Source organism: Hyla sarda, chromosome 7 (assembly GCF_029499605.1).
Source record: "Hyla sarda isolate aHylSar1 chromosome 7, aHylSar1.hap1, whole genome shotgun sequence".
Lineage (NCBI taxonomy): Eukaryota > Metazoa > Chordata > Amphibia > Anura > Hylidae > Hyla > Hyla sarda.
The window spans coordinates 184,995,382-185,010,770 of record NC_079195.1 but is presented as its reverse complement, the minus strand read 5'-3'; the positions used below and the strand labels follow the sequence as shown (position 1 = coordinate 185,010,770).

General features: G+C 42.6%; 1 protein-coding gene across 1 annotated transcript in view; it reads left to right on the top strand.

Moving 5' to 3' along the window:
• The window catches only part of LOC130282872 (oocyte zinc finger protein XlCOF6-like), a 114,609-nt gene extending 105,878 nt beyond the window's left edge, over window positions 1-8,731 (top strand). Inside the window, exon 13 of the mRNA XM_056531758.1 lies at window positions 5,614-8,731. Within this exon, the coding sequence (XP_056387733.1) occupies window positions 5,614-6,149 (536 nt within the window). The 3' untranslated portion in view covers window positions 6,150-8,731. The remainder of the gene's footprint in view (window positions 1-5,613) is intronic.
• Window positions 8,732-15,389: the final 6,658 nt, after the last annotated feature.

Here is a 15,389-nt window from a genome sequence, read left to right as displayed (position 1 = left end):
CTACTAGGTTCCGTCACTACAACCTGTTTACATCCCACCCCTAACCCAGAAATCAACAGCTCTGTGGGACCTAAAATTGTAACATGCAGTACAATACACTGATCTATGCTATCAGCACCTGATTGCTAAAGCCTGCTAATCACTGATCCAGGGTAGATGCTGAGGGACAGGAAAGGAACCCCGTAATTACATCACAAGGAGGCCGATGGGAACACTAGACACCAGGGATTATGGTATTTAAATGGGCACTCTCATTAAAAAATTTCTCTGGCGCTCTTCATTGGGGGACACCAAACTGATGGGTATATGCTCTTGCCACTAGGAGGCGCTGACACTAGGAAAAAAAGTCGGCTCCTCCCTGGCAGGATATACCCGCCCACTGGAAGTGAGGAAACCAGTTTTATCTAGTGTCATAGGAGGCCAGACATGGTTCTGTGGGTCTCCCCAGACCTTGTCTTTTTCTCTTTATTTTCCTAGTTTTAGGCTAAAGTTTTTTATTTTTTCTAGCGTGGGGTGAAAGGAGCATGTTGCCGACTGATCCCCCACATGCGAGCTAGGGGCACGGCGCATTGGATGAGAAGGACCCGTTAACCCCTCCTCGCCAGCAACCAGCGCCTGGTGGTGTACTCTGGGTCTGGGTCCCCCATTCGCCCCTGTTCGCCATGTCGGCAAAAGGCAGGAGGCACTAGCTGGTCGATGACTTCGAGGGTGAGTATGTGGCGGTTGAGGTAAGTATTTTATCCCCAACCCCCCTCCCCCCCCCCCATCTCTCCAGAGGGACTCTTTTGGGGTCCTTATGTTTCACATCTCACGGCTGATGTATCCGCGGCTGGAGTTCCGGTACCTCCTACGGTGCTGGGTGCCTGCCGGATTGGCTTGTTCTCTCCTAGGGTTCCATACCACTACGCCACACAGTGGTCTGCATTTTCCTCTGCAGCATGTCACGACTGACGGCTTGCGGCTGGTGTCCCGGTTCCCCACTGCTGTTTGTGGTGTGCACGGAACTGACTCATTGTGTTTCAGGGACCCTATGAGGTTGACAGGGATGCATCCCATGGCTCCTCTATCTCCCTCTATCTCTGGGAGCGGGGTTTTAGTCCATGGCTTCTTGACCTCCCCGCCCTCCCGCCTGTGTCTGTGGAGCACAGTTACTGACTTTATGTCTCTTCTCTCCACGCTTCGGGCGTTGCCCTCGTTCAGTCAGTCTGTTGTCAACTCGGTTTCCGCTGTCATCGGTCCCTGTCCTCAGGGCCGCCGCGAGCATAGCCTGTTTTTCCGTAACTCACCACTGAGTGCGGGAACTGGGGTAAGGTCCCCACAGGTACGCAGGTTTGCTGTCAGTTGGACGTCCTTCAGTTGCTGGGTCTTTCTACTCCACCTGGTCCACCGCTTGGTCGGACCGCACTCTAGTACCCCCCTTTATGTGGGGGGCTGACTGGAGTCATCTTGGGTGCTCTTGAATTCTATTCTTGTCGGCCAGTCTGTTTTCCACTTGGCTGTCTAATGACTCCAGTTATCTTCTATACATCTCCCCCTCGGTGGGCGGTAGCTCAGGTGACCCGCTGCCAAGGTGTTGTTTTCAGTGCGTTTCCTGTGTCTCTCTATGGACTTTGTTTCATGCATCAGATTCTGAGTGGCAGAGTGTACCCTGTCCGACGGCCGGTATCTCTCTTCTCGCGGTGTTTTCTGTATGTGGGACCGGACCTGCCCATGGTCCCTATGCCACATAGCCGGACTGTGTCCGCATGTTTTTTCTAAACCACCTGGTCGCCTTCCTCATTACTTCGTGGCCGCGGCTGTCGTCCGATGTCCTTTTCCAGGGACAGTTCCGCTGTGTGCGTATCTGCGGGTTCTTGACGCCCTCTCCCTGTGTGTCTACCTGTGTCTACAGGTTTCCTGCGCTACATTCCTTCTTCCTTTGGATGTCTGCGGTTCCTTTCAGGAGGCTTTTTCGGTTCACCCTTGGTGCTGGTTCCGATCTTGGTCATGTGTTCTGTTTCGACCCAGACTCCACCGCTAGCCCATCAGATGGGGCGTTTTTTTCTCTACTGCACTCCTTCCCTTCTTCATGTTCTTTTATGGTCGTCCAGTGTCTTTTCGCGGACGTCTGCTTTTCCTTACTCCTCTGGGGTTGTTCGTTTTCCAGGTGACCCTGACATATCGATTTCTCGTCTGGTCCCCCCAGAGGTTGGCCTTTTTCCTTGGGGTCCTAGTCCCTCTTCCTGGTCGGGCGATCTTCTGGGAGCTCAATTTCTGGCTCTGGTCTTTCTCCGACCTCGGGGCTCGTCCACGGACCCCGTGGACTCTGAGGTTCAGTCTTGGGACTGATCCTTTCCGGTGGTTGTATTTTTCCCACCCTAGGGGCCTGCTTTGGTACGTCCCATCAGTTCGGTGTCCCCCAATGAAGAGCGCCAGAGAAAAGGAGATTTTTGTACTCACCGTAAAATCTCTTTCTCTTAGCTCTCATTGGGGGACACCGCACCCACCCATTTCTTCTTCCTTTTTCCGGATTATTCTTTCTGGTTCTTGAGTTGTTTCTCCAGGATTCCTTTCTAGGGTTGGATGTATTTCTTGTTGGCTTCTCCTACTGCTTTGTGACAAAACTGGTTTCCTCACTTCTAGTGGACAGGTATATCCTGCCAGGGAGGAGCCGACTTTTTTTTTCCTAGTGTCAGCGCCTCCTAGTGGCAAGAGCATATACCCATCAGTTTGGTGTCCCCCAATGAGAGCTACGAGAAAGAGATTTTACGGTGAGTCTTCTTTTTGCTATTGCACTCCTTATGGTAAATAAAAAATATTTCTAATATACTTTGTTAAAAAAAATGAAGTTTTCTTTGTTTTATTTGTGCATAAAAAAGCTCAAGAGCACATTTTCGCCACTCTCATACACAGACTTTGACTGAAGCCCAAACATGGGAAGTGCAGCCTGGAGTGCTGAGGGGTGTGTGTCCAACCAACAGCATATGGCAGTTAAGTGTGAGAGGAGCTATGATTGGATGAGGCTGGACACCCCCCCCCCCCCCTCAGCACTCCAGGCTGCACTTTCTGTGTTTGGACTTCGGACCAAAGCCTGTGTATGACATGGGGGAAAATGTGCTCTTGAGCTTTTTTTAAGCACAAATAAAACATAAAACATAGAAAACTTCATTTTTTAAAAAACAAAGTATAATAGAAATATTTTTTATTTACCATAAGGAGCAAAAATTTGTTTTAATGAGAGTTACCCTTTAATGTTTAACTGCAGCAATCGCTATTGCTCGCTACATTTATCCATCTAAATGATGGTTATGACGCGGACCCAACTCACAGACCCGCGCCATATTCCCCTCATTAGACCCATAACATACAGGTACATCAAGGGTTGGTAAGGGGTTAAAGGTCTGTCCCATGAAAAGATATTATTTATGGTTAGTGTTTCTGTCACTTTTGACATGTCTTGCCACAGTTCAGAGGCACCCAGTGATCTCTAGATATAGCCGGAAGAAGCCCACGGGTGTGTTCTTCACTCTCTTGCTTGCTGCTGGGTTCAACGCATTTTAGGAAACTGCTCCATAGACTTACAATAGAGCCTCTCTACTGCAATCAGCCAGATTGAGTGGCAATAATCATACATTTTTTTAATTACAGTAATGCTTTAATTCAGCCCCGTATTCTGAACATCCTTTGTAATTAATCACACCTATTAAAAAAATAGTTATGTCACCTGATGTTTTAGGAAAAACATTAGGGCCCTTTTAGATGGGCTGACACTTTCCAGATAATGATCACCGATCTCGCTGACCAGTTTACTGAACCTTTACAAGGCTCAATCATGTGACTATTCAAAAGCTTCATTATTGGCCACATATTTCCTCTTTACACAGGCTGATGTGCTGCCGATAATGATAATTTAAAAGGCCCCGCAAAAGATCTATTCAACTGACTAACAAGCGTTTGCGCCTAGAAACGCTCATTTGCCTGATAATCAGCCTGTGTATCACAATGTATCTCAATGTAAAAGTCCTACATAGTACGGTATGTTTCAGTCATAAGAACCATTGTGCAGAATTTAAAATAAAAAGGCATTAGATGCAATATAGAAAAAAGAAACAGAAAATAAAGCGCAACTATGTGCCGTTACTCCTACAGGTATAGGGAGTGTATTCTGTGGTTCAAGAGGGTACGCTCACCTTTATGTGTTATACTATGAGCACAACACTATCGTGCGCTTGAAGCCAGACAATGTGGCTAGAGTAAATGGAGTGCAGACGGCATCAAGTCCCGTCCTTCTGACGGTAGAGGAATATAGAAGTGAAGATGCTGTGGACACAGCTTGAAAGGTGATGCTTCCAGGCGCTCTTCCAGTCAGGAGTTAACAAAATTAACCGAAATCATACCAATAAAATAAAAGATTTATTTCTATGAATAGACAACGCGTTTCAAGGGGCGGGACCCCCTCTTCCTCAGTTCCACTAATTGGTTAACAAAGACAATGGCGGCTTTTATACAGTGGTGGACCGCGAAACTCATCGGTCTATCCAAGACTGGTGTGGCGGCATAATATAAAAATATACAAACATAATAAATTATACAATATATAAACATAAACAAACATATACAACTGTTAATAAATTTTACATGGACAGTTGTATATGTTTGTTTATGTTTATATATTGTATAATTTATTATGTTTGTATATTTTTATATTATGCCTCCACACCAGTCTTGAATAGACCGATGATTTTCGCGGTCCACCACTCTATAAAAGCCGTCATTGTCCTTGTTAACCAATCAGTGGACCTGAGTAAGAGGGGGTCCCACCCCTTGAAACGCGTTGTCAGTTCATAGAAAGAAATCTTTTTTATTTTATTGGTCCGATTTCGGTTAATTTTGTTAACCCCTGACTGGAAGAGCGCATGCAAGCATCACATTTCAAGTTGTGTCCACAGCATCTTCGCTTCTAAATAAAAAGTAATGGCATTTTATGCTTGTAAAACAGTAAGCACAGTATAGATTAGTGGTCTCCAGTTGTTGCAAAATTACAACTCCCAGCATGCCAACTGTCTGGAGGTCCACAGTTTACAGACTACTGGTATAGATCAAGGTGTATTGGTTCCAGTTTGGGACAACCTTCTATTAGCCAAGAGCGATGTACAGCTATAGCTGCTGCAGGAAAAATGTGCAGGAATTTTTTGAAATGTTATATGTTACGTATAATAAGAATTTGCGGTTTTGAAAAAATACAAAATACATTTTTTTTCCCCCTAGTATGTGACTTTACAAGAGACACTGAAAGACACCTCCTTTTATCTCCAAATTGTGAATCAGAGGATAACAATGTTGCACATGATAAAGCTGTAGAATCTCCCAACAAATCTCAAATCGTTCAGGACAGTGAGCCATTGACTGACCACAAAGATCCATCTCCTTATCTTTCAAATATTGTTAATAATAATAATGCATGCCAAAATGCAGGTAATGTTTTAAAAAACACGTACAAGAACATGGACAATGGTGAGTGGCCACTATCATGTTTAGAATGTGGGAAATGTTTTACCCGAAAAGATCACTTAAAAAGACATCAGAGACTTCACCAAGAAGTGAGACCATTTTCCTGTTCTGAATGTGGGAAAGGTTTTAATCACATATCAGTTCTTGTTGAACATCGGAGAATTCACACTGGAGAGAGGCCTTTCTTATGCAAGGAATGTGGGAAATGTTTTATTTATAAATCGGCTCTTTTTACTCATCAGAAAACTCACTCAGGGCTAAAGCCATTTTTATGCTTAGAATGTGGAAAATGTTTTGCCCGGAAATCAGTTCTTGTTGATCATGAAAAGATTCACACAGGGGAGAGACCGTTTTTATGCCTGGAATGTGGGAAAAGTTTTACTCAGAGATCAGTATTCGTTAAACATCAAAGAATTCACACAGGAGAAAAGCCATTTTCATGCTCAGTATGTGGGAGATGTTTTGCTCGGAAATCATGTCTTCTTCTCCATGAGAAAATTCACACTGGAGAGAAGCCATTTTCATGTTCAGAATGCGGCAAACGTTTTACTCACAAAAGGGCTCTTGTCAGACATCAAAAAATTCACACAAAAGAGAAACCTTTTTCGTGTTTTACACAGGATTCACTTGTACATGAGAAAATTCACCAGGTTTTCTGATCTGCTTCTTAATCTTATGGACTTTCTCCACAGCCTATAAGGATTACAGCTGACTTTACTTGACATCCACCTGGGACAGGTTACCATAATAATCTGCACATCTTTCCAGCCCCAACTTCTTTTGAGGCTGCTTAAAAGGGGTACAGCACCCGGCAATTTAAACAGTATGTTTAGAATGCTGGGTTACTGTGGCGGGAGACATGATGTCATGTCATGCCACGCCCCCTCCCGTATGGAGGGGGCGTGGTGTGACGTCAAGTCTAGTCTCCCCCGGGAACCCACCATTCTAAACATACTGTGGAGGGGAGGAATGGAGGGGGCGTGGTGTGACATCAAGTCTAGTCTCCCTGGGAACCCACCATTCTAAACATACTGTTTAGAATGCAGGGTGCTGCTCAGAGATCACGGGGGTCCCAATCTGCAGAACCCCCGCGATCAGATATCGTATCCCCTATCCTTTTGGATAGGGAACAAGAAGTCTAGGGGCGGAGTGCTGCTTTAAAAGCTAGAGAGGCAAATCTATCATAAGTGGTTCAGGGTGTTTGAAAACTTTGGCACAACCTTAAACTGTCTAATTTTAATTTAGACTTATGGCAACTTGTGTTTGTCTTTAAAAATCTGCATCTAAATTTTGGTGCATCTTCCCTGGTAAGCCCCCTCCCCCTTGTTGAGTGAGGTATAAATACAGTCTACAGAACATAAATGTGTTTTAGATGAAGAATGTCCCAAATTGTTCTTAAAGGACATTTATTATTTCTCCTACTGACTTTCAGATTGCTGTACCAACCTTAAAGTTTTGTGGCTCTTATTGCCTCAGAAGTGTCTTGTTGCTTTTGTTTTGTGTTATAACTGTTAACCTATTTTATTGCTATTTATATTTACTCTCTTGCCAGCGCCAATTAATCTGTTTTTTACCTCTGCCCTTTGACACTATGGAAGGCCTGTAAATAAACCAAATGAACTAATATGACATATTATATTACTTAAAGGGGTATTCCAGGAAAAAAGTTTTATATATTAACTGGCTCCAGAAACAGATTTGTAAATTACTTCTATTAAAAAATCTTAACCCCTTAAGGACCCGGACATTTTTTGCACATCTATCTGACCACTGCCACTTTAAGCATTAATAACTCTGGGATGATTTTACTTTTCATTCTGATTCCGAGAGTTTTTTTTCGTGACATATTCTACTTTATGTTAGGGGTCAAATTTTATCCATACTTGCATAATTTCTTGATGAAAAATCTTTCTTGAAGCTCTCTGCTTATAAGGAAAATAGACATACCAAATTATATATTGATTCACATATACAATATGTCTACTTTATGTTTGCATCATAAAGTTGACATGTTTTTACTTTTGGAAGACATCAGAGGGCTTCAAAGTTCAGCAGCAAATTTCACAGTGAAATTTTTCACATATTTACAAAATCAGAATTTATCAGTGACCAGTTCTGTTTTGAAGTGGATTTGAAGGCCTTCATATTAGAAATACCCCATAAATGACCCCATTATTGAAACTGCACCCCTCAAAGTATTCAAAATGACAATCAGAAAGTTTGTTAACCCCTTAGGTGTTTCACAGGAATAGCAGCAAAGTGAAGGAGAAAATTCAAAATCTTAATTTTTTACACTCGCATGTTTTTGTAGACCCAGTTTTTGAATTTTTACAAGGGGTAATAGGCGAAAAAGCCCCCCAAAATGTGTAACCCAATTTCTCTTGAGTAAGGAAATACCTCATATGTGTCTGTCAAGTGTTCGGTGGGCGCAGTAGAGGGCTCAGAAGGGAAGGAGCAACAATGGGATTTTGGAGAGTGAATTTTGCCGAAATGTTTTTTGGGGGGCATGTCACATTTAGGAAGCCCCGATGGTGCCAGAACAGCAGAAAAAACCCCACATGGCATACCATTTTGGAAACTACACCCCTCAAAGCACATAACAAGGGGTCCAGTGAGCCTTAACACCCCACAGGTGTTTGACGACTTTTCGTAGAGTATGGAAATACCCATGTTAGGATGTAAAATGCTCTGCGGGAAAACTACAATGCTCAGAAGAGAAGACGTCCCATTTGGCTTTTGGAAAGCAAATTTTGCTGAAATGGTTTTGGGGGGGGCATGTCGCAAATAGGAAGCCCCTATGGTGCCAGAACAGAAAAAAAAAAAACATGGCATACTATGGAACGTAACAAGGGGTACAGTGAGCCTCAGCCCACAAGTGTTTGACAACTTTTTGTTACAGTTGGATGTGTAAATGAGAGAAAAATAATTTTTCACAAAAATTTTGTTTTTCCCCAAAATTTTACAGAAAATGACCCCCAAAATTTGTAACCCCATCCCTTCTGAGTATGGAAATACCGCATGTGTGGACATCAAGGCGCACTATACCCCTTGTTACATTCTGTAAGGGGTGTAGTTTCCAAAATGGGGTCACATATGGGCATTTTTTTTTTTGTGTTTTATGTCAGAACCGCTGTAAAATCAGCCACCCCTGTGCAAATCACCAATTTAGGCCTCCAATGTACATGGCACTCTCACTCCTGAGCCTTGTTGTGCGCAGCGCATTTTACGTCCACATATGGGGTATTTCCGTACTCAGGAGAAATTGCGTTACAAATTTTGGGGGTCTTTTTTTCCCTTTTACCGCTTGTGAAAATAAAAAGTATGGGGCAACACCAGCATGTTAGTGTAAAAAAATTAATAATTTTACACTAATATGCTGGTGTTGCCCCATACTTTTCCTTTTCATAAAGGGGTAAAAGGAGAAAAAGCCCCCCAAAATTTGAAGTGCAATTTCTCCTGAGTATGGAAATATCCCATATGTGGCCCTAAACTGTTTCCTTGAAATACGACAGGGCTCCGAAGTGAGAGAGCGCCATGCTCCTTTGAGGACTAAATTAGGGATTGCATAGGGGTATTCTATGCCAGTGATTCCCAAACAGGGTGCCTCCAGCTGTTGCTACACTCTCCAGCATGCCTGGACAGTCAGAGTTGTTGTTTTGCAACAGCTGGAGGTTCCGTTTTGGAAACACTGCCGTACGATACGTTTTTCATTTTTATTGGGGCGGACAGTGTAAGGGGGTGTATATGTAGTGTTTTACCCTTTATTATGTGTTAGTGTAGTATAGTGTTCTTAGGGTACATTTGCACTGGCGGGTTTACGTTGAGTTTTCCGCTAGGAGTTTGCACTGCAACGAAAAATTTGCCGCAGCTCAAACTTCAAGCAGGAAACTCACTGTAAACTCGTCCGTGTGAATGTACCCTGTACATTCACATTGGTGGGGGGGTGTGCAAACCTCCAGCTGTTGCGAAACTACAACTCCAAGCATGCGCTGACAAACCGTGCATGCTGGGAGTTGTTCTTTTGCAACAGCTGGAGGCACACTGGTTGGAAAACCTTCAGTAAGGTTCTGTTACCTAACTCAGTATTTTCCAAACAGTGTGCTTCCAGCTGTTGCAAAACTACAACTCCCAGCATTGTACTGATCGCCGAAGGGCATGCAACTACAACTGTTTGGGCATGCTGGGATTTGCAGTTTTGCAACATCTGGAGGGCTACAGTTTGGAGACCATTACACAGTGATCTCTAAACTGTCGCCATCCAGATGTTTCAAAACTACAAATCCCAACATGCCCAGACAGCAAACTGCTGTGTGGGCATGCTAGGAGTTGTAGTTTTGCAAGGTCTAGAGGGCCACAGTTTAGAGACCACTGCACAGTTAATGGGGTAATGTCTCAGGACCCCCCCCCCCCCTGGGCATTTGCACGGGGTGCCTGCTGATAGATATCAGCAGTCACTCCAGTCCGGGCGGGGACGGAAATCCCCACGGGCGTACATTACGCCCTGGGTCCCTAAGTGGTTAACCCCTTGAGGACCGAGCATCATTTTTCAACTTTTGTTTTTTTCCTCCCTAACTTTTAAAAATCATAACTCTTTCAATTTTGCACCTAAAAATCCATATGATGGCTTATTTTATGCACCACCAATTCTACTTTGTAATGATGGGGAAAAAAATCATTGTGTGACAAAATTGAAGAAAAAAAAATGCCATTTTGTAATTTTTGGGGGCTTCTGTTTCTATGCAGTACATTTTTCGGTAAAAAATACATCTTATCTTCTGTAGGTCCATACTATTAAAATGATACCTTACTTATATAGGTTTGATTTTGTCGTTCTTCTGGAAAAAATCATAACTACATGCAGAAACATTTATAAGTTTAAAATTGTCATCTTCTGACCCCTATAACTTTTTTATTTTTCCTCGTATGGGGCGTTATGAGGGCTAATTTTTTGCGCCGTGATCTGTAGTTTTTAGCGGTACCATTTTTTGTATTGATCATACTTTTTGATCGCTTTTTATTCATTTTTTCATGATATAAAAAGTGACGAAAAACACGCCTTAGTGCTGCAAGTCAATTAAATGGGCACTGTCAGAATTTTTTTTTAATATGTTGTACATCTTGAAAAACAATAGTTTTTCTTATATACTACTTTTTCACATTTTATTAATGAAAAATACCTTTGAAAATCCCACCACTAGGGGACCCCATACCGCCTGGGACACTGATGAGTCCCACAGCAGCATGAGTGTGTCCAAGGATCATGGACACGAGATGGCCGATTGACAAGGCTGCAGAAGGAACACAGCCTGCAGCAACACTGCTGTAACACAGAGTTTTACCAAACATGTGCCTCCAGCTGTTGCAAAACTCCAATCCAAGCATGCCTGGACAGTCACAGAATGTCTGGACATGCTGACAGTTGTAGTTTTGCAAAAGCTGTAGTCACACAGCTGAAGGCAACACTGCTGCAAAAAAAGAATTATCCATATACTGTACCTCCAACTATTCCAAAACTACAAGTCCCAGCATTACGGGACTTGCAAAGGATGATACACTGGAATGATATAGGAACAGAAAATGTATGCATTAAAAAAAAAAAAAAAAAAAAGTACTGTTTTAGCTCTAAACCTTTGCACTAATTTAGGAAGATGTAAATTATACACTCACCATATCATCTTTGATGGTAGAGTACAAGGAATCTCCAATAATCAGTGTGTGTGTGTGTGCACACAGCATAACTCCAGAGAGAAAAGGGTTACAGAGCAGGGTTGCCAGGCTCCCCAGAGCAGTGAGTTAGCAAAGTGAGGGAGGGGGAGGAGTCAGTACAGTGCAGGCAAGAGAGGGACATGCCCCCTCCCTGAGACAGCTGAAAATACATTGAGCAGCTGTGATATGCTATTATTTAGTGAAATATGGGTGAGAGACATAAAATTACATGTACACGATCAGGATAAGGTATTGAATACCATATAACAGGTTTTTTTTTTCTGGGATCTGACAGGTATGCTTTAACCACTGGAAAACACCTGCCACAGAAGGATGCTACATCATAATATTTAACTTTAGCGATGGTATTGGGCCGGAGAGGAGCAGTGCTTGGTTTTCTCCAGACATGGCACTTAGAGGTTATTTTTCTCACAGGATCCGTACAACTCAGCCAGATTGACCAATGGGTTTTCAGTCACTGGTCTTACCAAGACCCTTCTCACCTGATTACCTCGAAGCCTGGATTGATGGGCTGCTCCAGTGATGGTTGACCTTTTAAAAGGTCCCCATTACTTAGTTTTGTTAGGCAGCCAGCTCAAGGATAAGTCGTGGCTGTTCCAAACTTCTTTCATTTAAGAATTAAGGAGACCACAGTGTGTTCTTGAGAACTTTCTTTGCAACAGAACATTTTTGTACCCTTCTCCGGATCTATACCTCCAGTCATCTCTGAGCTCTATATGCAGTTCTTTCTACCTCATGGCTAGGTTATTTGCTCTGATATGCATTATCAGCTGTGAGTTATTATACAGACAGCCATAATAATAATTTATCACAGGTGACTCCGATCAAGGTGTAGAAATATTTCAAAAGATCAGAAGAAAATAGGAGGTCTTTCCATACGAAATTGTATTTTTCCTTTTTTATACAAAAAAAAAAAATCCACAATGCTGTTGCTACTTTGTTATTATAGGGTGTTGGGTGGAGAAAAATGGTACAAAAATGGTACACATAACAACTACAGGTCATGATAAAAATTAGTCTTCAGCCCTGTCGACAGAATAAATAAATTTAAAAAGGGATACTCCACTGCTCAGTGTTTGGAACCAGGAGCTTGTGATGTCATAGCCCCACCCCCTCATGGTGTCCCACCCTGCCCCCTCAATGCAAGTCTATGGGAGGGGGTGTGACAGCTACTACGCCCCCTCCCATAGACTTGCATTGAGGGGGCGGGGCTATGACGTCACAAGCTCCTGGCTCCAGCATTCGGAACAGTTTGTTCCAAACGCTGAGCAGTGGAGTACCCCTTTAAGGGTCAGAACAGTGCAATTTCTTCTTGAAAGTTTATATTATTTTTTTCAATAGTAGTAATATAAAACAGAAGCTATAACAGATTGGGTTCCACTATAATCGTACTGTCCCACAGAATAAAGATACCATACTGGTTTTAGCATAAAGTGTACTTGGTAAAAATGAAAAAAAATTATCCATTTAATCTCACAAATAAGTTATCTTTCCAAATTCATTGTACATTGTATGGTAAAATAAAAGGTGCCAAGTACAAAAAAAAAACAAAAAAAAAAAACAAGCCCTCATATGGCATTGTGGATGGCAAAATAAAATGTGGGTGCCAAAACTGAAAAATTAGCCTGGTAAGGGAACACCTAGTAGTTCTTACCTGATGTCACAAGTAAAAAAATTTACTTTAAGTTTAGATAAAATATATCTTTTCTCATTATAAACAGAAGGGTCTGTCGGGGCATGCATGGGGTTGTAGTTTTTGCAACCTTTCTCCCTAGGTCTATAGATCGTGGGAGGGGTCTCAGCACAATAATACACCAACCGGTAAAAACGTTTAAAGGTCTGTGTGACATGTCAAACATGTTATTTATATATATAAAAAAAGAAAAAAAAAAGAAAAAAACAGGCTAGGTTCATACTATGGAATATTTCTGTCCGGAGATTCTATTGGCAGTCAGCACTAACTGAATCAGTTGTCATTGCTCACTTTTTGAGCGGCAGAAGCTCCGCCGATGTGATTCTCGTAGTGTGTACAGCGCAGTCTCTCTACTGCACTGGAATTTCCTGAATGGCACTTTTAAAAAGTAATTTCGTAGTGTGAACCCAGTCTAACCTTTTAAATCTGTACGGAGGAGGACGGCACCAGGATCAGGTGCGCCGTGCACGTGAATCATATAAATCCAATAATAGAAAGAAGGAATTCCGGCACCAGCGACTTAGATGCAAAAGGGTTTAATGAGAATACAGCATGTATTATACAGCATGTATCCGACACTTGAGAAAGGCCATCACTGCCGAAATGCGTCTTTGTAAAGTGTGTATAATACATGCTGTATTTTCATTAAATCCTTTTGCATTTAAGTCGCTGGTGCCGGAATTCCTTCTTTCTATAACCTTTTAAATCTGCTATGGTATGAAACAGGATGAGGATGTATACATTCACCAATGCAGTTTCATAGGTGAATAAACACATTGAGGGCATTTATCAAATTAAAAACAGCAAATAAACAGCTAAAAATATTGCATAATTAATCTCAACCAGACTTTTCCTATATTTATGCAAATTTTTGCCCTTCTCCGCTGCAGTCACAGAATGGGTGGGACTAAATGTCGGAGAGGACAAGGTTTTACTCAAAGAGGATGTGGTCGTCCCTGGGTGCCGATTTTAATACAGCTTATGTTTGCCAGCAAGAAAAAACTGTAGTTAAAATCTCTGCCAGCTCTGAGCTGGCAAAGATTTCTGCAAGGGCACATGGGCAGCCATCTATGTACAAGGATTTACGTGGAGGTGTGCACGGGGGATTCATTTAGACCAGCATCTTTTTTTTCCTCCACAGTCGGGGTGTGCTACCTTTACCTTTCAGACTTTCATTAAAATTAGAATATCCAAAATAAAACAAAGAAAAACATTTATACTTATGGCTGACTGTCATTCACTCGACATTAGATCCACAGTGGGAAAAATGTTGCAGATTCCTTCCAATAGTAGATAAAACCCAAGATGACCTCCACTGTAAACCAAATATTATAGGGTATTAATTTCAAGCTCACACCCACCTTCATCTTCCAGCATCAGAAGTAACTTGGATCCTTGTTCCTCAGCACCCCCTTTCCGCAGACAACAGCAACTAAAGATGGCAGAGTGAGCTCTTAGCTGCGGCCAGGTAGCTCTGTGTCAGCTTGTGACTGCCGGTGGGAAATCCGCCGCTACCAGCGGACACAGAGTTTCCCTGCAGCAGCAGGGAGCTCACTTTACCGTCATACTGTGCCGTCAATCTGAAGAGTGACCCTACCCTAACAAAATAAAAGCAAAACTTGTCTCACAAGAAAAAAAAAAAAAGCTTACATACAGCTATGGCCATGGATAAAATAAGAAAAAGTGATGTGGGAAATATAAGCATTGTCATGAAGGCAAATGGGGTAAACTGGGATATTCACGTGTGGGTGAAACGAAGCCTGCATGTGGCGACCAAAGACACCATGATGTTACAACAACAGAATGCAGATTTTTACTGATTTCCACAACCACCTTGGAGTTTAGCATCTGTAGTACTGTATTCTGCAAACAGCAAGTGCCGGGCAATTGTCTACCTTCTGCTACCTCATCCATCGTGTGGTCTTCTACCTACCTTCCCACCCTAAGTGTGGACCGACACGGGCTGCTGCTGTTACTCCCTAGAAGTGCTTCACAGTGTTGTGCTCGGAGCATAACACCCTAAGGTGTGCAGTTTTTAGTCTAGCCTCGCACTCACTCTTTCACAAGGTAAAGGCACAGGGCGTGCCGATGCTTGTCCCAAAAAAAATGCAGCCACTGCATGCGAGTATGGTTTTGTTTCCCACATTTAATGATCGTGATACAGTACTTGCCCCTCTGTCTTTAAGGTATACCTCAGACAAGAGTGAAGCGCTAGGGAGCCAGGAAAGGATAATCCCTTTAAGAACAACAAGAAGCTATAGGCCCATAAGACTTAAAGGTTATCCAGGAATAGAAAAACAGAGCTAATTTCTTCTATAAACAGCACCACACCTGTCCTTAGGTTGTGTATGGTATTACAACTTGGCTTTATTCACTTCAATGGATTTGAGTTGCAATACCACACAAACTATGGACAGGTGTGGTGCTGTTTTTGGAAGAAATTAGCTCTTTTTTTCTAATCCTGGATAACCTCTTTAAG